Source organism: Lepeophtheirus salmonis, chromosome 13 (assembly GCF_016086655.4).
Source record: "Lepeophtheirus salmonis chromosome 13, UVic_Lsal_1.4, whole genome shotgun sequence".
Taxonomy (NCBI): Eukaryota; Metazoa; Arthropoda; class Copepoda; order Siphonostomatoida; family Caligidae; genus Lepeophtheirus; species Lepeophtheirus salmonis.
This window is the reverse complement of record NC_052143.2, coordinates 20,217,558-20,243,617: the sequence shown is the minus strand read 5'-3', so window position 1 is coordinate 20,243,617 and position 26,060 is coordinate 20,217,558. Positions and strand designations below refer to the sequence as shown.

General features: G+C 27.7%; 1 protein-coding gene across 1 annotated transcript in view; it reads left to right on the top strand.

Annotated features, from left to right (window-relative positions):
• Positions 1-26,060, top strand: part of LOC121128203 (metabotropic glutamate receptor-like) — a 214,120-nt gene that overhangs the window by 44,525 nt on the left and 143,535 nt on the right. Inside the window, 2 exon segments of the mRNA XM_040723780.2 lie at positions 7,138-7,328; positions 22,477-22,615. Coding sequence (XP_040579714.2) covers positions 7,202-7,328; positions 22,477-22,615 — 266 coding nt within the window. The 5' untranslated portion in view covers positions 7,138-7,201.

Sequence of the window (26,060 nt, the reverse complement as noted above, 5' to 3'; positions counted from 1 at the left end):
TTATATATCATATGTTAACCCGAGATTAATTGATATTGCTATATTATTATATAGAAAAAAAAAGATAGATAATTGAATTTTCAAATATATTATAAAATATAATGTATTTTATTTATTCAAGAAGTAAAATAGTTCAATTTTGACTATAAAAAAGTTGGTTTAGGAATTAAATTATATCCATCCCATTGCCAAATTGAATATATATATACATATTTAAAAATGTATAGTTTTATTTATCAGAAGTTAAGAGGCGAATTAGAAAACGCAGAGGTGCTGAAGATAAATGCCATATTATTTGTTACAAATCATCCATAAGACTGTGTCTCACATGTAGTTTGCGAACTGACATGTTTTTAGAGAGTTGTTTTACTTTTATACGGCCAAGGATAATTTTTTTTATTAACCACTTCGTTTTGTTTGTGGATTGCATCAATTTTTTAAGTGAACTACAGACCAATTTCCATATCCAGCGCTCATAAGCGATACGTAATTTCAGGTTTAACATCCAAAAATCTATGCAAACTTTTATTATGACTTTAATCCACTTATTTAGGATTATTATTCGTGGTTTATTTATTACAGCCTCCAGCGATAGTCAAGGACTGTAGTGGTAGTTTTATAGTTAGTATTTATAAAATATAAAAATTATAATTGTTAATAAAAGTAATATTTCTAAGGTAAAAATATTAAAATAACTTAAGGTGGGAATAAAAAATAATAATAATCTGAAAATGTGAATATGTATATAAAATATGGGACACAAACATAATTAGCTAAAAATCACTTGAGTCTTGCCTTACTTTCCTTACGAATGCATAGATGTATAAACTTCTAACGACTAAACAATCTACAAAAAAACTATTCTTGATAATGTCTTTATTTGTAGATGGTGTTGTGAACAGAGAGTTTTGTGGAGGAGGTAGCCTTTGTTTAGTATCTATGAAGAGGATATTTGATGGAGCATAATAAAATCCTTCATGATATACTTATAGTATTGAGTATGTAGGCCAAATCTTTTGATTTGGCATGGATAGCTGTTGTTATCTCTCAATCAAGGAAAAAACGACACAAAACTAACTAGTAGCTTTTTAGTGATGTAATCAGAAAGTTTTTGATCAACCTTTCTTAAAATGTAGTGAATTTGCTTTTTAAATCTTAGATAACAAGAAATGTACAGTCTTAAGTCTAACTACGAATAATAATATTTTATCATCCTTCATATGGTTTAGATGGGTGTATTTATAGTTTATGTTCCATAAAAGACAGAATTAACTAGTATGAGTATATAAAAAAGCTAGGAATTATGTTTTATATATAGACATACTTTTCAATTTTAAGAAAAATTATCATTTTTAAAAGTTGATTATTCTGATATATGGTTAAGCTTATTTTTAGGCCCTTGTATATTTGTGTATATATTTTAAATATTTACTTTAATAATACAAATTGTTCAAACATACTTAGTGGTTTCTGAAAACGATAATTTAATTACCTTCAAATTACAAATATCGCAGCAAAGTAATAGTTTGGCGCTTTAAAGGAAAACGAATGTTATAAAAAATAAATATAATAAAAGTTCGTTTACAAGTTTATTTCTATAATTGTTGATGGAAACGTCTAACAAAGAGAAAACTTTTTTAAGTTGATGAATTGTAATTGTAAGAAAAGAGAGGCAAAGAACAATTAGAGATATATAAATGTTATCAACAAAGATATAATAAGGAAACTACGCAGATGTTAGAGCACACCCTTTATTCGGCTTCGATGTATGTATTTGTCCCTTTTTTTATCGTCTACCTCTCTATAAAAATGTTTAATGACCTATAATTGTGAGATTTCTTCAAAATATGTACTTCACTTATAACCTTTACATCGCATCCACATTATCCCAATCTCTACTCTATGGAGGGAGAGGTCAAGCCAACATTTTCCCTTTAGCTCTACGTGAGGTTTCTGTCTTCACTAAGCTGGCCTTAGGACACCTGCGTTATCATTTGACAGATGTACCGCCCCAGTCAAACTCCCCACTTTGTTTATTTCTTTTTGATTTGGTTTACTTTAGTTTTTCACAAGATTACATATGTGTAATTTATATATTCTTCACTCTTTTTTCAGTAAAAATAAGTAGTAATGGATGGCCTTCTCTGCAGGAAAGTAACAAAAATACTCTAAAAATTGTAGAATTTTATTTTCTTGAAAATAAATTAAGCAAAAATGTCATCTTCTGGATTTGTATATAACAATGTGATTAATAGTATTTACCAGTTGATGGAAAGTACTTGTACTTAGAACATCCATTAAGTTAATATGTGGACCAATTTGTCCGATTTAAAAAAATAATTGGAAGCCTTGTCCAATTTTAAAAATGTTTTTTTTTTAATTTTTAAAACTATTTTAAGGTTAACTCATAGCAATAATTTCTGTGACAAAAAAATATAAATATATTTTTTGTTGATTTACAATACATCATATTCAAAAATAAAAACAGCATAATTTTTAGTACTGGATGAGATGGTAAAGAAAATAATTTAATACACTTGTAGTAATTCCAAAGAAATATTGGCTTACGTAAAAGACTTAATATCAATATAATATTAATTATTAATAAAGTGAATAAATATTTTTACTTATTTATTAATATATATTTATAAAATCGAGTTTAATATTTTCTTTACGTATCACGATTGTTAGTTGAAATCTACAAAAGATACATAAATTCTAGAAGAAAAAAAAAAAAAAAAAAGAGCTACTAGTGAGTAGGAAATATGCATTATGTTTACAGATTTGAAAGTTAGTTCCCACATCGGTTGAAAAAGATTTAATAAACCAATGTTTACGTTTACTTACTGTTCCATTAGTTAACTGCGATAAAATACACCCCAATATTTATTAAAATCTTTCATATTCCATAAAAAATTAACATTTTACCTACAAAAAATGCAGTATGCCCCTGAAATATTAAATCAATATTATACAATTCTTTATGATGTCTTGTGTAGGATTTATTCGTATATTCAGTCATTTATAGTCGATTTTATGTGAATTTGTTTTACTTTTGCTTCCTTTGATTGTCGTATTGATTTCTTTGTATCTTATTATTTACGATGCGAGGATAGTACAAAATTATAATATTTTGGCCATTATTTTATTGAAGGGATAGGCAAATGGCGGCCCAGGGTCAAATACAGCCCTCGTCTTCATTCAGTGCAGCCTGCAAATATATCAATAATAATTTATATTAATTTAAAAAAATGGTCATGTAATAGTAATAGTGCTTAATTATTTTTGGCCCTATTTATCATAGAATTTGTTTATTCCTATTCTAATATATGGAACCTCACCAAAAAACTGAGAGTGAGTAATTTGATTTATAAAGTTTGTACAAACATAATAAGCATTATATAGATATTTTTATCAAAAAAAATATTGTTTTTACTATAAAAATAATATTAAATATTTATGAAAACCCAAACTCATTTTATTTAGAATATTTAGAAGATTTTTTTAAAAATTTAAACTTATATTTACAATTGCAAAATTTATACGATAAAATTTTAAAAATCATTTAACTGTTATTTATTTTATTACAACACTTTTTATTTTCTTGCTTTAGTGTATATCCCATTCACTTACTATTTTATACAGGGGATTTTCAATTATCTAAAATTAATCATTTTAACTCTATCTCACCAATTAAAAGGAACATATAAAATGAAGTATACATAAAAAAAATCTTGAAAAACTTTTTCAATAGCCAATAATCAATATTACCTGAATTTATTGAAAAAAAAAAATTAAATATATTTTTGGGATGGAAAGACAAAAATAAGAACTTTTCTTTGGTATATTAAATATTAATAATATTATCTAACTACTTATTTATGCAAATAATTTAAAAAGGAAACTTAATTGAGGATTTATAGGAAAAATAAATTATACACAAACGATGCATGAAAAAATTGTTTATCCTTGATGATTAAATATTTCTTTTTACAAATATTTTTATACTTGTTACACATATTTTAGTCGATTATAAACATTAATTTATAAATATTCAACATGTGTCATGGTTGAAAAATAGTAATTGCTTTTTTTTTAGAAAATGATATTTTTTTAACTTTTGAAAATAAAAAATAAAATTATTTACTACAGTAAAATGTATTGTTACAAAAATTACCCTCCATTATATAATATTTCAGGATTTCTCCAGAATATAATGTTTATTTATATTAAGCATAATTATAATTTTACTAGCATTACTGGACCAAGGAAGGAACAGGAAAACACATTGACAATGGTCAATGCAACTTTTCTAATGCTTAGAACCCTTTGGCGCGGGTGAGCGTGGGAGTAATCTTCAATGCGTTATAATATAGCACCTGTATATTATGTGAAATGTATTATTGTCAATTTAAAAAAAGTCGTTTTATAAGATTCAAATAACATACCAATATGTATGCAAAAAATAATTTGTGTAGATAAGAAATTGACTTATCGAAATTCACGAAAAAATGGTAAATAACTGTTTTCCACTCATTTTACAAACAAGTAGCAATACCATTTATTCGCAATGTAAAGAGAAACATTAACCTACCAATGTTTTTTTCGTAATTGCAAAATCAAAAAAGTTATGAAAAAGAATAATCTTGTCTAAAAAATAATTTTCGATATATGGTTCATTTTCATAAATATTGCAAAAATTATTTGTTAAAATGTTCCAAAAACTGAAATACTTAAAATTAAAAAAAAAATGTCCAAAATTTATCTTTTGTGCATTTATTCTTAAAATTAAAAATTTAAGTTTATTAAAAAAATTTGAAAATTGTTCAAAAAATGACAGATATTTCAGTTAAACATCAATTTTTATGTGTTTAACTTATATGCAAACGAATTTACAGAAAAATTTTATCTACGAATTCAATATTCTTTTGGAAATCCAGTTTGTTTTCCGTGAAAAAAAAAAAAAAAAAAAGAAGGGAATTTTCACTTATTCCATTTTTACAAATAACTTTTTTATTTTTAATACAATTAGAAAAACGCCTTACTTGTATAGTTGTATTTTGAGACGCCAGTCACTTATTAATTTATAACTCAACCTTCTTATCTTGTCTCCTTGAGATCCAAAACAATGTTTGTTGTGGGTTTTAGGATAAGGCCTTCTTATATGATCTGTATAAGCAACATCACACTTTATTTGAAACAGTTTCAAACTATGTACCCATGCAAAATTTCAGGATCCTAGGTTCAAGGGAGTGGGCACCTATAAAATACACACACAAACTTTATTATGTATGTTCTGACTCGTACCTAGACATTGTTAAACAATTGCAATTATCTTAATAAGACAACTTACAATAATATAAGCTTGTATTTCCATTCTTCTCTTTGTTCTTAACATTTAATTTATTTCTTTTGACGTTCAAAAAGTAATTGATTATAAAAATCCATTATTTATATTGCTACGTCTCCTAATGAAATATTACATAATCATTTAAGATAGTTTAAGTATCATAGATCATTTAAATTTCCAAATATAAACAATTGTAGTTTCCAAAGATGGGTTTAATCACTAAAAATCTAATATAAAATAATAGGGTTTTCTGATACAAATAAAACTTCAAAATAAACCAAATAGGTTGGCTTATTTTTTGAAAAAAAAACTAAATTAAATAAAATAATCATATATTAAATTAGATATACATAAATTTAAGATGAATTTATTGTTTTCTTTTTTCTTTTAGTTTCCTTGTCGAAAATCAATTAAATTATTAAAAAACAGGCACTTTACAAATCTTTTTACAATGTATTAATTTTGACGCATTAATTCCATGGAAATATATATTCAATGAGATTTAAGCAGGAGATTTCACTCTATCAGATTTGAAGCTATATATGGAGGAATTCAATTAATTTTGTGTACAAATTAGCACTTACTTTCACAAAATTGTTCCATAGGTACTTGATACTCGTTCGTTTCAAAATAATGAAATCATTGATAATTTTATTTTTATTTTCAATTATACCAATAAACATCTTCCTATCGAACTCTCAATTATGTTTATTGACATTTAAACAAATATATGCCAGTGTTTCCCTTCAGTTTAAATAAAATAATTAATTTTTATTTATTTGATTATGCTTGTAACGGGATATTACAGATATCCATCCATATCTTTTTATAATCAATGGTTCATTTTGCTATGTATAACATTAGGTTTTTTTTTTTTAGTTTATATATTTAAGGACAAACTAGGCATTTCCTCTCTTGCAACTAAATAGTGCTTTTTTCTAGCAATCTAGTTTGATCATTTGTATCCTTAAATACTTTTCTAACTAACATTCTAACGTTATATTATGAATTCAATAAAATCAAAATTATTTTAATCATCCACATCTCACAATCAATATATTTTCAATACTTTAAAAAGTCAATATCTTTACCTTTCAATGATAGTAAGACATTAACCATAATCCATATTTACTCGTTCTTTGGTTGATCAGTTTGGATTTATTCCTCTTTGCTTCTTTTGTATACTAAAGTTGTAATAACTTAATTTCTCGGTTTGATATTGTAAATTTAAGTAATACAAAACGACGTAAAAATACAATAAAATTATATGTGTCAAAGAAACATCATCGTATTTTAAAACTATAGAACAAAAATTAATTATTTTCATTCACGAAAAATTGTCAGTTATTAGGTACTCATTATGTCGCAAAAAATAAGAATGATTTAATATTAGAATGTGTTTGGCATATAAATGTTATAGTTATGTATCAACCAGAGAAAGGGAAACTCAATTGTAATTTTTGTGCTTTTGAATTAGGGAAATAAAAATGATTAATTTTGATGCTTTCACGCCCTATAAACAGTATTCCTTCCTTTTTCTTCACCTGAAACACACGTATACTTACCCCCAAAAAATGTTAGATAATATCATACACATTTTTCAATAGGTAAATGAAAAAAAAAAATATTGAAAAAGATATATAAATTATATACTTGTCATGTTTGACTGCAATTATTTGGGAAATTGTATGCATTTTTATTTTGGATATTGTATGTAAATTTAAAAAAGTTTGTAAATACATAAAATTACAAACATTCAATATTTGTTTATTATTATTTATTTACAGGCATGATTCTTTGGATTTCTATACACAAAAGTAACATCAACTTAAAGAAAAAAAGGCAACCACTATGACATATTCTATTATTAAATGGGCTTATTGCATACTTTCTATATTTGCAATGAAGCATATTTGGATAGGGATAGATGGAAAAACCACAACAAGAGGAGTTACTTTAACTGGAAATATTATTTTAGGTAAGACTTGGGTTTTTATTTTTTTATTGCTTTATAATTCATCCAAATGTAACTGGATTTTAACCCAGAAAATAAATAAAAAAGGCATAGAGGCGTTCACACTTCCTCGTTGAGAGGTAATATTTTTTGACCTTTTTATACTAGTTTTTTCTGGCAAATTACTAGATTTCTAAAAACCCGGTGCTCATTAAAGGAGCAAAGTTCCTTTATAGACTGATTGATTTAAAGGAGGTAAAAGACAAAAAGACTTTTTAGTAGATCTGTGGCCTTTATTCGCCATTCAATTTTACAAATCATATTAAATCTTTTAATTTGGCTCCAAAAATACGAATGACTGCCCTTCCACAAGAATTTTGACACAAATCCAAACTCCATAAAATCTTTTCTCCAGCCTTCTAAAATCTTTTTTTTTTTCACCCAATCCGTAAAAAAATATAAATGTGTCTCCAGGTTTTACATTGAAAGGAGCATAACTATTCTTTGGGCAATTTGCGATAAAATATTTGCTCTATAAATACTTGTTGTTTGTACATTTCTACGCACTCCATCCTGACCCAAAATCTAAAAAGCGTTTAATGAATTAGAAAAGTTGGTAAAAAACATTAAAGTTCTATATCTAATTATAGTAGAAACTGAAACGTGGATCAGGAATTTATTACTAATAGTAGAAAACTATTTTTAGTATCAAATCTGACAATCTAGGAATTTTTCATTTGACTTTTTGATTATTCTTACAATTGTAATGGTTAGACACTACTTTAAAATAAGAAACAAAGGTATCCTAAATATCTTAATGTATTATCGATATACTCTGACAAATCTACTGGAGAAATGAAAAGAGTAATACCAAAGAGGATTCTAATGTTGAATATCAGAAGGTTGATGAAGATAAAGCAAACGATACCAGTGGAGAATATGATTATGTTTCATTAAAAAAGTGGGGATTGATATGATGATGAGGACAGATGATCGACAATCACAAGATCGTGAAATGATGATACATTTATTCAAATGAATTATTATTGAAGAAAATTTGAATAATCAAAATAAAATAGTAAAAGTTTTTGAAAACGGACGAAGGGAGGGATTGAAAATAAAAGAAAGCAGGGTTGATTCAGGAAAAAAGTGTATGGAACTTGGAGATGTTTTTGTCTGTCATGATTCTTAAAGATGAACAAAATACTGAAGTAATTAATCAAGCTAGGATGTCAGAATTGGAATATTGGATTAATGAAGAAGTTGATGATAACAAACAAGAAATAATTACTACAAGATGGGTCATTAATGGGAAGAAAAATGAAGATTGGTCTAAAATAATTAAGACAACATTTGTAGTAAGATATTTTCTAGAGGAAGAGCAATGATATACAGATTCACCAACAGTTAATAAGGAGGCTTCAAAACTATGTGTATAAATTAGTGCGAAACTGAAGTGGAAAATTCGAAAACTATACATTACTAATACATTTTCACAAGGTAAAAAAGTAGAACGTGATAATTTTTTTTAAAAATAGGAGAACAGAGAGAGAACGTTATATAGAAATTAAGAAAAACAGTATATGGGTTGGGAAATGCTTCGAGAAGTTGGTACTTTACTGTAAATAAATCTTTAGAAGAATTTGGATGGATGAATTCAACACCTATAATTGCATTAGTAATGCACAAAAATCAAGATTTTTTTTTTTTGTATTTGTATAATCCATGTTGATGACTTAATTTAATCAGGATGTCATCAATTATACAAAATGATTTAATTAATGCTATTTTGATGTGGGAAATATGTTAGGTAATGAATTTAAATATTTTGGTTCGATAATTAAGCAAAGATAAGAAGGACTTTTAATGGATCAAAATTATAACATAGATTATGTACAAAATGAGGAAATGGATAGATAGGGAAGAGAGGTTGATTCTTTAACAAGTGATGAAGCCAAATAACTTTGACAAATGGTTGGAAAACTTTACTAAATTTCAATGATGACAAGACGGACATTTTTTTCTATATTCCACAATTAAGGATGTGAGTAAAATTCCAACTCTAAAAGATGTCAGATTAGTTAACATGTGTAGGAAAAAGGTTAAATAATCTCAATATGAAGTACTGTTTGCCTGCATGAGTAAATATAAAAACTTTAAGCTTATTTATATGGGAAGTATATGACTCCAGAATTGAAGCTGATGTATTCATTGATAACAAGTCTGGAAAGTTTTTGAATTTAAATGAGTTCGATAAATCACAAAAATACAAACATAACATATTATTGCAGATGTACTGACAAAGTGATGAGTTAAACCAGGCACGGTTGTACAGTTGATGATTACGGGAAGATTACTTAAGCTTGACATCAAGAAAAATCAAATGGGATAAATCTGTTAATTGTGATATTATTATTGTTAATACCTTCCATATTTACAATTGACTCCTCAAGAAGGGGCTGGTGTGTTATTGTATTTTAGTATTGTTATGTGTGTATTGATTAGAGTGTGGTATGTAGCACGTGTAAGATATTTATACAGGCACCTATTTCATATCAAGCATTTACAGAAAAATCCTAAAAAAATAGTTTTTTTTAACCAAAATTTAACCAATGATCTTACATACAATATCAATTCATTTGTATATTCCATACATAATTTACGAAAAAACAAGTCCATTATTTAAATTCATATTTAAAAATTGTAAAAATGCTCAGAAAATAAACATAAAAAATACTCACATATATTTATTAAAAAAAACCTAATATATCTAAAAACATGCTCTACATTCAATATTGTAATGATTAACACACGATTTTCTACGTAAAAATATTACGTTGCACTGCACTTAGGTCTACCGAAAAAGCTTCATATCCAGTATTTTCTTAGTAAGCACAGTTTAAAAACTATGAGAAAATAGATATTTAATGATTAAAACAAGACTTTCTAACTAAAAGCATGTAATTTACATTTTTTTAACCATGCTACTAAAAAATACCAGATAAGTAATATTTGGTTGAAATGGGAAATATTAAGCATTATCATTTAATTGAAGAAATATATCTGACTGATTATAGTTAAATATTATTTACAATCATACATTAATGTTGGTAGAATCCCATTAGAGGGGGGGGGGATTGAAATAATCATGAAGTTGGTGAAATAAGACCTTAATAAAACATAATTATATAAGAAAATAAAATCCAATCTTATTAAAAAAACAAAAACAAAATAATTAAAAAATTCATATTTTTAACTGTGTAAGACAATTGTTAAGTTGGGAACTTTTTTGAAGGAGATTAATCGCTCACAGAATTCTCCTATTGGATAATTTATCCCTTTCTTGGCATAAAATAAACCCCTAAACTATAATCCAAGATTTAATGGAAAGGTAGTTGTATTTGCAAACCTGTTGTTTACTTCTATTGTCCAACTGCATAAAGAGTTACCATTTAACAGAATTAATAAGATTATCAAAGATTAATGTTGAACATATTTTGTCCTCCAGCTCCCTTTTATATACTTTTGGAGATCGTGTTGTTGAAGCAAATTTATAAGATTATGAATGGATGTCGTATAAAGGAACCTTCAATAAAAAACTTAGTTAAGGGAAGACTCTAACGTCTTGGATACCTAGATGATGAAAATGTTTTTGAGGGCTCAAGAAAACTCCTCTGAACCCCCTTCTAATTAAAATAAATCTTTCTGCTACAGAATGGCGAATTATTCATTATTCACCCCTAAATTTTCAAAAGAGAGAGAGAGAAGGATGAAAAATTGTTCATTGTGTTGGTTAGAAACCCTTTTTTATTTATTTCACAAATGTCCAAAAGTTAGCCACGTGATAAATATGGCACTGGGGCTCCTGGAGCTTTCGTTTCATACATCAATTTTCATGACTATTTAGTTGGTCATCTCATCAACTTCCTTTTAAAACTTCAACAAACATAAAATAATCACTTCAAAAGTATTTTTTGCTCTCCACTCTGTACGTTCAAATAAGTCCATGAATTTCCTCATTCCTTCATCATTTAACAAGTTTGAGGACAAAGGAACCTTATTTTATTTACAGATAGACTCAATAATCAACTAGTTGAATAGTTGTTGCTTATGCTTAGGGTCCGAGGTTATCGCTAGGTTTACAAATAAATTTATTGATGTGAATTGCTGAAATTTTTAATATTCCGTGGTAATGTATAATATTTTATAAAAAGGGAATAAAAAAAAAAGCAATATTTTTTTTTAATAAGGGAGAGGGAAAGAACAATAGATGTTTTAAAAATATCTCAGATTCAGTGGATATCAGTAACTCAAAAAGTTTCAAAAGTACTATGATATATTCAGTGGTTCTACCATAACAACATATTATATTGTAAAGTGTAATTAAAAACAATATTTGTCAAATGATATTAATTAATCCAACTTTATAATTGTTCAAATAACAATAATTTCCGAAAAACAAGGCAATCAAATATAAACTCTCATTGCCTTTTAAACATATATATAATCAATTTACGTCTTCAACTTTCAAATAAGTAGAACCATAGATTGATAAAGAAGAGAAATTTAATTGTCTATATATTTTATATGTACTAATTATAATTGGCTATCCTCCAAATGGTTGTTTTAAGTACTGATAAACAACTTTAATAAAGTAGTTGTATGAAATACATAGAACCAGCGAATATTAAATGTATAGCACGTAGTTTATACAATATGTAATTAAATCAAGATATAGAAAAATAACTAAAAGTTTATATCTCATTAATTTAATTTCTTGTAATAATTTCAGAAAGATAAAATTATATTTCATTTATGTCAAATGCAGTGACTACTATAAAAAGTGAACTGATTGCTAGAACGACAAGCCCAAATAAATTAAACGAAGTAACATAGTAGGTTGGACGAAAAATTAATTGGCTAACATAGGGAAATACATTTATTTGGCGAAATTGGATTTATTTATTCAATGTAATTACCTATAAGGGCGATAAAATTTTCAAGTGCTATATTTATTGTATGATGTCCCTTTAGTCCTAAAATTGGCCTCAGTTTCGGCAAGAAGAGGTCTGCACATACGAAATAGTAACTGAGTAAATTCAGTGGATTGAGAAACAATTTGTAGTCTAATCCATGTAATTTTGGTATCATTTTTTTGTGATTTGTAACAAAGTACATAGTCCATACACATATCGCTCTCATAATGCTATGTAATAATCGTTGTTGATGGTCCCCCTCTTTTCAAGGTAATCAATACACATTGTACAATGCACATCCCAGAATAATGATCCCTTAACCTTGTCAGCCAACTGTTGCGTCGTTCCGTGCATTGGATTAGGTTCATCGCGTGCAGTCCATTAGGATGGCTGTTGATTAGACTCTGGAGTGTATCAATGGATCCAAGTTTTATTCAAAGTTATATACTCTTTAAGAAATTCTTATCGTTAGAGAAATTTTCTTCAAAAATTAATCCAAATCATAAACCCGTTGTTGTTATATATCTATTGTAAGCTCAAGCGTCACCTACTTCCACACAGCTTTCACTTGCAAAAATATTCATTTATGATATGTAAATAAAATTCATTTTACGATCCTTGAAAATTATTATGTGAATTATTGTGATGTTTGATCATCGACGCTCTTTCAACTTGATTAAATTTATCAAATAATTTATATAAATTAATCGCTGGTTGATTTCTCTGGAGCAGAGTCAGAATAATGTTTATCAAACCAACCATTGTTTATAATAATATTTCTTCTTTTTTTTCTTTAAGGAGCCATACTTGATTAAAGTACAAAAGTATTTATTATTCATTTTTTAACAATAAAAAAATTGCTTAACTCACAATTCTATATCTGACCAACCAATTGTCCGACAGCTAACAAACTTATACACCTATCATTTGAAGTTTGAACGAACATTATATAACTTAATTCTAAAAAACCCTCTATTTGTCAGGTTGTAAGCTTTTCAGCCCACCTAATGCAGTACTTTATTTTCTTCGATCTATAGCATTTTTCACTAAACATGGGTGCCGAATTAACTAATCAACCTTAAGTATAAAGTTACCAATTTTGTCAATGAAATAGGCCTCAAATACTTCAAAAGTCATTGACAGTATATCGAATGCTGCGTTTGGAAGTTTAAGATAATAAATTATATGTTACAAGACAAAATAATTTATGACGTCATATATTACTTTATTTTGCCTTATATTTTTGTGATCCATCATAAAATATTTTATGAAACTAAAATTGAAAATAAACCTATCTTTTCTTTTTCTTTTTGAGAAATATATATTTTGGAGAATGTTTTCTTTTTTCAAAAGAAGTAAAATATGTAAATATATATAGTTTTATTTTTGTCTATATGTAGTTTTAACTGTTTAATTAAATTCCTAGCTTCAAATATATTTTATGTTTCTTTATATAAATATTATCACCTCTCATTTTTTTGATGAGCTAAACAAGCCGATAGTTTTTATATTCATTCGTTCTATTACATTCGAATAACTTAAAAGAGTGTAACTTCTTCCTAAATATTTAGTTTAGAGCCTTATCAAATATGCCCACCTTTGATATTTTCTAAAGAACAAATACATATTTATAAATAATTTTTGCATTGTTTCATTTGAATAATAAGACAGATAAGAAAAGCAAAACCGAATAATCTTTTTTATATAGAAATTTAAAAGTATATCATTTAATAGCTGAAAGTCTGAACTTTAACTGAAAAAAGGGCTTCCCAAAAAAAGCTCTATATTGTAGTCAATTTCAGAGATGGCCACGACAAATATTTTAAGGGTAAACACATGTTTGAATTAATCCTATAAGAAAAATCCATAAATTTAGACTTTCCTAGGTGGAAGAGAAAGAAAGAAAGAGAGAGAAGGAAAGAAAAAGAGAGAAAAACTAAGCGCTAAAGCTATGAAATGAAATATTTCTTGGTTCTTGAAATTAAGATTCGGAATTCTAGATTGTTTTTCGTCAATGGAGCTGTGTGCATGTGTGGTATGGAATTCTTTGTAAACTGTCCCTGGAAGCTAAGCTTTATTTTGTCTGGATATGCCCCAGACTCCGTCAAAAGTACGTCTCTATAGTGGAATTTGTTTAAGTCAGAAGAAATTCAGTTCGATGTATATTACTTTTGGTATTTTTACACAAATATAATCTACTATTGTATAATATTGTAGTACGTATCCGTCCGACACGGGGATTAGCAAGTTTGTCTTAGTATAAAACATATTTAAAACGATTTTATGTACTACAATTTAATATTATAGTCCGTGTTAGTATGTTTGTCCGCGGATTAGCAAGTTTCAAATTCTTAGTATGTGCATGATAAAATAAATAATACGGGTACATCCTAGTCTTATATAATTAAAATAATTTATATGTGTGTGATATGTATCACTTAGTAACATAAAAAGGAAGAACGCGTATTAAATAAGAATTAAAACAGGGAATTAGAAAGAGGATGAGAGAGTTAATCTTACTATGTATCTTCAATCTTCATTTTCTTTATGATTGAAGCAGTAACATGGCAAGTTAGCAATGGCAATGACATTAAATAAACCACAGTCTCAAACATTTGAAAAATAGCTTTATATTTACCTAAATCAGTATCTTCACATGGTCAATAGTTATATGTTGCATTTTCAAGAGTGTCCGAAGAAAGTGCAGGGTGCTAATGTTCTGATCAAATCGACAGAAGCAACAAAGGATGTTAAATATACGGTGGTTTTACAATACGAATTTACCTATTACATAATTATAGTTTATAGTAAATGGTTTTAGTTTAAAATTTTAACGTAATTAAGCTATTTTTCATATTTAAGATAGCGTGTTCGTGGTAGTATATAAGTAATATAATTTACATGACTAGGATTTTCTTCTGCATTTGTAGCTGAGAAGATTCCTCTCCAGTCCCCAGCAATAATACGCCAACATTAAGGTGTTACACTTTCCTTGATATCTTTTTTCCATAAGATTAATATCTTGGTAAAACCTTCGCCGCGCTCATAACTAACATCTCCAATATTTTCTGGGGAAAAGTCTATGTGAGAACTTAGGAGAAGTATTTTTAGATTCATGTTGCAACCCAAAGCCTTGTAAGATACTAAGAAATCTCGAACAAGTTCTTTGTAGTTGTGGGTCTTTACGTTTCCTAAGAACTGCTGACACACTTTTGTTAATGGAAGCCACGCTGCACTCTCTAAGATAGAGGGGTTCCTTCAAATTTTCTACTTGTCATTAGTTTTCATATCTGTGGGCCCATAAAAATGCCTTCTTTTATTTTTGCATTGCCAATTTTGGGAAACATTTCTTTCAGATGTACAAATCCTTCTCCATTCTTGTCCAAAGCTTCATCATAAGGGATGCTCCTATCTCGGCTATCCCATTCACACACAAAAAAAAATAGCAATATTTAGTTTAGCCAAGTTCGCGTACCAAGCAAAAGTGCAATAACTTTAATGTCTCCACAGATTGACCATTCATTTTCAAATTTGGATATATTATAGTGTGTTTTGTATGTTTTTGTACTACCTGCTACTTTTGTCATGGAAAAATAACAGTCTATACTATGGCTTGCTGGCTTTGATTTCAAAATTTGTTTAAGAGTAACTTTATCTAAGACAGACACAATATATTACTCCAAAACCCCACTTCTAAATTTTAAATATGAAGGTAAATAATTTGATTATAGCAACTTTCATTAATATATGGACGTAGATGCTAACTTGGATATATATTGAGACCAAACAAATTCACACCTTTCGAATAAAAATATGAAAAATATTGCCAAGAAATTCAGAATGACGAAATACTTACAGTGTAAACTCTCAATTTGATTTTCTAGGCACTTGTGAAGAGAGGTAAGTCTCGATCAAAGCAACAATTTCGTTCGTATCAATGAGATCTTCAAATGTAGATTTATTTATAAAAGTTGATAAATAAAGCATATATAAATTACAAATTATATAAAATATCTTTATTTTCGTTCGAGCAGAAATTTACACATTATACTTAACATATTTCAAATTCAGTGGCTTCAACATTGCACAATTATAGAATGAAGACTTAAAAAGAAATTAACTTTTCTTCAGGACTTAGATCATCCCTTACCTAGACATTCATTCATTATGTCTTAATTTCATAAAACATATACTAAACACATTTCTAACTCAATAGCATGAAATATTCCACCATTACCATTTTGTCATTGGCTATAAATATATTATTAAATTCAACAATATCTAAAACTCTGTTGATACATCAAGATAAATTAAGATTATTAAAAAAATCATAGAACTGATATTACAATTAAGAATGTAATTTTTTATTCTGTACTATGAGCATTCTGTACTAGACATCCATACATTTTTATTTTAAGCTCCATGGAAAAACCTGATGACTCATTGACGACCCGTAGGGAGTGAGGCATTCCAAAAATCATACATTCAAGGTAATCCACGGAGAAAATCCTCACAAAATATAATCCTACTGGTAAGAGACAATTGAGCGGGGATTTCGTTGCCAAGGATTCTTATATAAAAGCACACTTATCTCCACTGACGAAAAACAATCCAGAATTCAGGATCCTAATCTCAAGATCCAAGAGGGATTTCATTTCAAAGCATTAGTTCTTAGTTTCTCTTTCTTTCTTTATCTCTCTTTTTCTTTCATTGTCTGTGTTTGTTTCTCTCTTCCAGCTAAGGAAGTCTAAATTTATGGACTTTTCTTATGTGATCAATTCAAAAATGATTTATATCCTTAAAATATTGTCGTAGTATTCTCTCAAATTGACAACAATATAGAACGTTTTTGGTGAAGCTCTCTTTTTTTTTTTTAATTTAAATTCAGACTTTCAGCTTTCAAATGAGATACTTTTAAACTTTTTGAATGTACTATTCATGATGCTAGGAACATCTAAATAAAAATCACCTATTTTTAATTTAAAACAATCATAACTAGAGTTATACGCATGATACAGACATTTTAAAACTCGTTCTACAATCTTTTTAACATTAGACCTTAACATTCATGCATATAATGTATTTATATCTTCAACACCAAGCGCTAACCAAATTGAAGCTGAAAAATAGGAAAAAATGTCTTGCCTTTTTCTGAAGGCCACGAGGCTAAAAGAGAAAAAATAAAGCCATATTTGAATCAATGGATCAAATTGTACCAAGTTGAGCATATGCTGTTAAAGTACGTTAAAAAGCATGATTTTGTTGGACGGCGATTATTAAGAGTCACTCATTCTAATAATCTATTCTATTAATTATATTACTTTTCTTATGTTACATTAATATTATTTATTTAAAATCTAAAATGTGTAATTCAAGGGATAACCTATAAAATAAAAAGATGAGCACGGTATTTTGTATCAGTGTAATTTATCCATAAAAGTACCATTATGACAGCTTTAAGAATGTCTATTTTTTTTTTTAATAAAAAAAGTAATTGTAATATGTATTCATTACATTATATTAGCAAAAAACGTTTACAAAAAAATATTACTTTGTGATAAAAAAGAATATGAAACCTTTGTCATTTGAAACTAAAAGATTATCTTATTTATATGCAATTTTTTCAAAAACGTTTTACTTTTTCGAAATAAATAAATAAAATATTAATATACAAGTGAATATTAGATAAAAGGTGATTGAGGAAGTCGTGAAGTTTTTTAATGTTGTTATACCCTTAAAAATTTCCCTACGGCTCTTTGTGTCTCAAACACAATAGGGTAGTCTCACCACAAGGTTGATAAAGACCTTCCAATGACAATAATCCAATGTAAACTGAAAGTTTAGTATTACCAAGGATTGATATCTTGTAAATCTTCCAAATTAGTCATTTCCAAAATAATTCGTTCATTATTTGGACTAACAAATAGAAAAATGGAATATGTTATATCTTGTGGGTCAATATATAATTTTTATGAGTTAAATGGGTACCTCGTTTATATTTTTGTGAATAAGGGCAATTCAATCTTACTATTTATTGACAAGAAAATACAACATTCAGGAAAATAATCTCTTCTTGATGTGAGGATTTTTCGAGTATTCATCGACATCATTTTCATCGGATAAATTGTTTTCAAACTTCGTATCTTGCAAATCTTCCTCATCGAAGATCTTTTTACCAGTTACTTTTGGGGAATGTTCATGTGCATGCATATTACGTTTAAAAATATATTTGTAGCTAGAAATCGACTGATGCTAAAGTAAGAGTACTTTTACTCTCAGTCCAAAATCATCAATTTTGTCTTTACAAGAATATACATTAATATTATTTTGGTGTTTCTTAATGTATATTCTTGTGAAGACCAAATTGATCATTTTGGACAGAGAGTATAAGTACTTTTTCTAATGTTGTGGTCTAATTATGAGCCATCAAGTAATTTGAAATCCGAAAAATATCAATAAGAGGTATTTTGTGTTGGTTCAATTTGAAGACAGGATTATTTTGACCCGTAAGACGAAACAAGGGATAAGTTTTTTTGTTTTTTTTTTACATGACTCCAATTTAATTTTTTATTAATCTTAATTTAATATATATAAATAGTCAATAATTGGATGGATTTTTGCATTTGTGGAAAACAACAACCTTTTATTGGCTCTACAGATTGAATAATAAACAAACTGAGGATTTAATTGTTGATTGAATTTGTAATCATAAAAATGGAGCAATTTTTCAAATTGCTTTGTTAATACGTAAGGTCTGATTCAAAAGTAACATATATTTTCCAATTCTGAACTCAATTATAAATCCATTTTCCAATTATTTTTAAAATATTATCTTATGGTATATTTCGCCATATTTTCTACAATTGAAAAAATTGGGGGATTTTTTTTGTTTTGGAAAATTCTTTAAAATATTGAAAGGGAAGGTTTATACTTTAGAAATAATTTAATAATATCTTCATATTTAACCCCCCCAATTTCTTTTAATAATATACACCCAAAAGGACGTCGAATTATTTTATCTCTCAAAAACAAACTTACAATGCAAAATAACTAACATTACCAACCTAAATTGAGGTAATGTATACCAATGTAATATTAAAACATTCAGAACTGAGGTAGGAATGAATATATAACAGTTTCTTTTATGATCTGAGTATTTTTGGTTAACTATATAACCCTCCAAATATCCAAAATTCACCCTGGCTCTCAGGTTCTTCAGATGAAGTACACGACCAAAATACAGCTAAAACTCTACTACCGCTGTGTTTCTAGGCACAACGGTACCCTTCTAATATTCTTCAGTACACCCCAGCCAACAGGTTGTGCAGGTGAATAGCTGGACAGAAGGCAATTTAAATTTATCTGCCATCATTTCCTGATTACCAAGGAATCTTCTTAAGATCCCAAAAAACACTGATGTCCTCAGGTATAAGGTAGATGCCTTTTTCATAAACTTTCGTAAAAAATGTTACGTCTACAGAGTGTGTATATAGTTTTTTTTTATCGATTTGGATCAATAAAGATACTCTTTTTAGTTATTTTGAAGGTTTTATAAAATTACATTGAGTTATTTCATCATATAAGATATATAAGAAAGAACATATATCTTTCTTTGTCCAAAAATTATATGATTCTAGATGGTCTAGTTAAGGTTATATATATATTAAATGCTCTTATGCAATACATTTCTTAGGATGTTGAAGTTTTTAAAATTCTGCGATATATGTTGTGGTTTCAATATAAATTTACGAGCCCATGTGTAATTAGTAAAACTTGAAAAAAAAAATTGAAATTATCACTCAACGAAATTATCTTATAGCATAAACACTTTAAAAAGTTAAAGTCTATTTATTCAATTTTTAAATAAATAATGAACGGATGCGTTATTAATTCCACAAAAAACTCTAAAAACGATTAAATTAATTTTTTTATGAATTGGATGATTGCATCTAATGTACCATACCATATTATTAATCTATATAAAATTCGTCAAATAAAAAATACACCTTAATTTTGATTTAAGATGTATCACCTTTTTCAAAGAATCATAGAGTTGTAAATCGTAAGCATTTTGATATGTTATAAAGACGAAATTTTACAAAGGAGAGAAGATTAGCTGTTATGACATTTCATTAATTGAAGAAAATAAGCACATATCTCACTGAGTAACAAGCAAACACTAAGGAAGGGTTACTCTGATTTTGATCCTCAATTTTACTCCATGACCATTAGGGACTTACACTTATGTTATAGCACCCAACCAATCCTCAGCGTTACTCTTCGTTATTCAAGAGTATTTATAAAAATCGGAAGTAGTTTTAGCGTGTCTATATTTTTGAATTTGCTAGCTAAAGAGTAAATTTTCTTATCTGCAGAGCTGTTGTCATTATTGTTTAATGCCTGAGGAGTTAACTCCTTTTCCACAATATTCGAAACCTGATTGAATATTTGTGTCATTTTAAAAAAGACAAAGAATAACCTTGAAGATTTGTTGCAAATTTATTATTGTAATTCATTGTTGGACTCGGAGTAGAGTTAGGGAGTAACATAGGAGTAATTCTTGCCGATGTCCTTACTTATTTCCTTCTCTCCCTTATAACAGCTGCGTGTTGGTGATCTAAGGAAACGTCATGACACCTTAGTTAATATCTTCCAAAAAGTTATTTCAATTCCCAGGCCTACCATATTGATTTTCCGTTGATGCATTGTACGTAGGGATCCCTAATGTAAATCATAAACACATTTTGATCAAAAAATAATAATGTAGTCGTATTAATCAAATATTGCAGGGCTATGCATAAAACTAGAGCACTGTTTCTCTTATGTTAATTATAATTTGTGAGTATTTTCAGATTATGTTTAGATTTGAATTATATATAAACGCTAGTATGTAAAAACGAATTTTGTTTGTTTTTATTAGTGAGCGCTCTTTAGACAAAAGTTATCATCAATCATCAAAGCATATACATATTTTTTTCTATAACTCCAATATTAATTATTTCATTCTTGAGGAGAGAACACGTCACATTAGTTGAAATAGATATTATTGCTTATGCATGTGTTTATTTTATAATAAATTTTCACGCAGAAACCATTAAATCAATTTCAAAAATTCTCAAGAACAGATTTGACTTAAAAAAAAAAATCATCTAATTATAGATTCGTAATCAGCTCGTCAAATCTAACTTAATGATTGAATATACTTAGTATGATACCAGTCCTTATTTATTCAGTCAAATCCGGTATTAAGGACGGACAAATGTCCTTGGGATCAGTCCTATGTACCGTCAGTCTTTCGGACTGTCAGTACTAGAACTGATAATAAAAGAAGACATACAGTTATGTGACGTCATCAAAGACATAACTTTAAACGTTTCAGAACGGGATACGCAGGACTGAAATGGACTGGACTGAGACTGAAATAAACGTAACTGTTGTCTTATGTCCGAAATAAGGACTGAGATAACACTAAATGCACATAGATCTTCAGTACTTTTTTGAAATTTTAATATTTTGCATTGCTATGTTAATAAGAATAATAAAGAATATTGAATTAACATCTTTACAAAATAATATAAATAACTTTTAGGTTGCCATCCACAATAAAAGTGGGACGTTTAAAAAGGCTTGGGATTTACAATTTTAATTTATAAATATTGTCAAAAAAAAAAAAAAAAATCTTAAATTTAGATTTGATTGATGGAAAATATCGAGTTGCAGAATCGTAATGAACCTGTCAAAAGAAGCTCAATGATTGCATCTAACTAGGACCTTAAATGTTCTTTTTTGACTGGTTTTATCAAAAACATTGCTATGTCAATAAGACTAATAAAGCGACTTCCGTATTTATGTTGGCAGATCAAGCTACAACGTACCCTCCATACCTACATTATCAGATTCGATTTCACGTTCTTATATACTTCCTTCCCCTAATTTTCTCTTTTCTCTTTCCTTGTCAAATAAACAGATTATATTAATATTTGTTCAATAACTATCTATGTACAAATATACTTAACTATATATGAACATGAAACTTCCCCTCTATCATCTAAGGAGTCATATATTTATTTATATGTAAGAAAATATTTTTCTTTTTCAGTATAGGATTTTATGAAAAGAATAAACTATGTGTTTACTTTTATTTCTTAAATATAACTTAACTTGGTTTAATCTTTAAAAATTATGTTTATTTTTAGGAGGGTTATTCCCTGTTCATGAAAAATCCGTGAGACCCGAAATACCTTGTAGTCATAAAGTTTATAACCGTGGTATTCAACGTCTGGAGGCAATGCTGTATGCTGTGGATACAATAAATAACGACGATAATCTTCTTAAGTAAGTATTGGGTATAAAAAATTTAATAAATACTTCAGATATGGTATATCAATATAAAAACAATGTTGAACAAATATTAAGAAAATCCCAATTAATTTTTTACCTAATATATACTTATAATTCAATATTTATAGACATATTTGATCCAATTATTGGCATTGTATTCAAATTTGTGTGATGAGTTTAGATATTCAATGATTTCAGCTATAGTTTATAACTTTTGTTTGGTTTAAAAGACTTAATTAGGCTCAGATATGGACTTTCAAATACAATTGATCAATTATCAGATAAAATTATTTAATTTTTGGCTCAATCAAAAGGTTAAAAGGCACGTCCTTTAATGGAACTAAATATATAGCAGGTATGACGCTATGAAATAAGATTTGTTTTCTATATTTTGAAAGTTTATTATGAAAAAATGGGTTAAAATTGGATTTTTAATGTATGCGTATTCAATAGCCACACATTTCCCCCATCTTTCAGGCAATTTATTAATGCCTTCCAAAAAAAATTGTTCGTCTTTGGCTGCAATCCAGCCATTAATTCCATTTTTTGCTTCAGTGTGAGAATCGAAACGTAAATCATTGAGTCCGTGGCCCATCGATGCAAACAAGTGATAATCAGAAGGCACCAGGTTTGGTGAGTAAGTTGCATGGGCAAAAGATTCCCAGTTGTCGATTTAACAAAGCTATAGAGCGATGTGGTGGTGCGTTGTCATCAAGGAGAATTACCTTGTGTTGACTGGCTTCATATTTTTGGCATTTTTGGCGTATAGCATGGTTTAAATCGCAAATTGTTATTGGTAGCGATCACCATTAACGATTTGATCGGGTTGTATCGATCAATGCTTGCAATACGGAGTGTTCAAATTTTTTCGATGTCCGGGCGCTCTCTTCATTTCTCACATCAAATTTACCTCCTTGGAATTTTTCAAACCACCTGAAGCACTATGATCTACTTAAAACATTTTTTAAGCTTCCACATACATTTGATTGGCTAGTGAAGCGTTTTTCTTCAATTTTCAAAAGTTGACACATGTCGAAATAAGTATTTAGATTTTTGGACCGGTTTATGAAGTCAAACTGTCGACACCTAATGACCAATATCCAAAAGTATCATTTTATAGGCGCATACATAGTATAATCATGTTTATTTAAAATGAATAATTTAATGATTTGATATTTGTAGATTTTCTAATAAATAGTACAGAAATATCCAAATCTTGCTAACTACAGTTTATAAAGAAATAAGATTACATTATCGATAAAAGAGTATTTGTTTTCCATCTACATGCTAAATATGCATAAGTTGATGAGGAAATTATATTATAAATCTTTAAAAAGAAAGTTTATCAAGTTTACCATTCGTAACTTAAAGTATTTGTGTTCCTGATTTACCTCATTATCAATATTTAAAGGTCGACTAAGAACATGGAAATGAAATATTAGAACTTAAAAATAAAAATATTTTTTTTTTAGTTTCATACTTTTCGTATTTTATTTATTGGCATTCAAAAGATTATACTCCGTTTTCTTTGAACTGGGTCATTCTGCATTTTTTTAAAGTGGAATGAATATATATTTAAATGACTAGAATTGTAACATTAGAACAACAATTCGAACTAATAGCTTATAAAAAATTTCCCCATAGTGACAGTTTTTCAAGTACTTTGAAAAGTTTAATTCGACAGAATCCAAGCTTAAATAAGGAAAATCTGGATGAGCAAAACTAAATAACTCATAAATATTTTATAACTTGGGCAAACAAATTTGTATTTCTCAATCGTACGGTGTATTTATTTAAAGCGAACAGAATTATTGTTCCTGGATTTTTGACAAGCAAATATCTGAGTTTTTGAAAGAAAGTAAAAAAAAATTTAGAACTTAAACCATATCTACAGCTAAGACTATATATAAGAAAAATATTAAGAGTTATTAGGTTAAGTGAGATAGAAGCAGTCAAAATGACTTTTTCTTTACCTTCCATTTCTTCCAAATAGTTCTTTATATGAGTTGAAGATTTAAATGAAATTTGTTAAATATAAAACTTAAAATATTTTTTTATACAAATTTACATAAGTTTATACCTATTTGTATGAATATATATTAAAAATTGATATGAATATATGACATAAAAGTTAGCGTGTCTAATATCATCATAGTTTACACATTTGCTAACACAACGTTAAGTCTCTGACTTTATTTTCCGTTCGTCTTTGTTAATATAATGAATATTGTTTGAAAATGTGTCATATCATGTCATTTTATTTCCTTTATAAAAAGTACATAATTTAATCGATAGATGTTGATAATTTTATTGACTCTATAAGTAGCCTTTCAATTTTTATTTAACAAATAGTAGGAACATGGATATTTATCATATCAAAAAAGTGGATTTTTTTTTCTTTTTAGTTAATTGATAAAAAAAATAGTGTGTCTTATCCTTAAAAATAAAAATAAATATAAAAACATTTTGAATGTAGAACACTTTTTTTTTGAAATAATTTATATTTATAAATCTTTAAAGTTAGCTCTAATGAACTGTGATTCCATAAATTTGCCACACGCAACATATTAAGTGCATATTAAATAACACAATAATGAAAAATATTAGTTGCACCTTCATTTGAATAAGTGATGGAACAATATCAAAATATTTTATTTGGTTAGAGCGTAATAAGGAAACTTGCGCACAATGTTACAACACTACTATGGAGTTTGATGGATCAGCTCGATCAGTACAATGACAATACATAGTGATGAAAATTTTGTGTATTTTGGGTTAAAAACAAAAATCAAGGTGGGAACACTAACAATTTAAAGAATGTTTGGAGATGAACTTCTTATCTGTTATGAAATTTCATTAGATGAGCTACAATCATCTGTGACCAAAGAGGCAAGGGAGAATAAATCAATCAAGGATATTGTCAATTATTATTCCAATGTTGATCCTTATTCTACTGTGAGTCCAAGAAGGACATTCAATTATGACTCTGCAACAAGTCCTAAAGGCTTCTTTCCTTCACAAAGTTTTTTGAATTGTCTGTAGCACTTATCAGCACTATTTTCTTTTACTGCCAGCTATATTCAGTTACTCATTAAATATAGAAATAATATAACTACACAAAAGCAACTTCCCTATCAAAAATAAATTAAAATTACAATTCAAGGTAAACCATCTTATTTAATTTCTATATCACAAAATGAATAGAAAAAGGTAATCTGCTGAGTTATTGTGAATATCACTAGATATTTTGCAGTAATTTTAACTAAATTGTCAAAGAATAGAAGGTTTTAGTTAACGCATTGCTTGTGAATAGGTATATTATATACTCCAAGATCTATAAGAATACTTCTTATTCCTTTGATCTACATTTAATCGCTAATACTTTTCAGTATTAATTAAATTTATTTGATTATATTATTACTTGAAAATGTATTAAGTA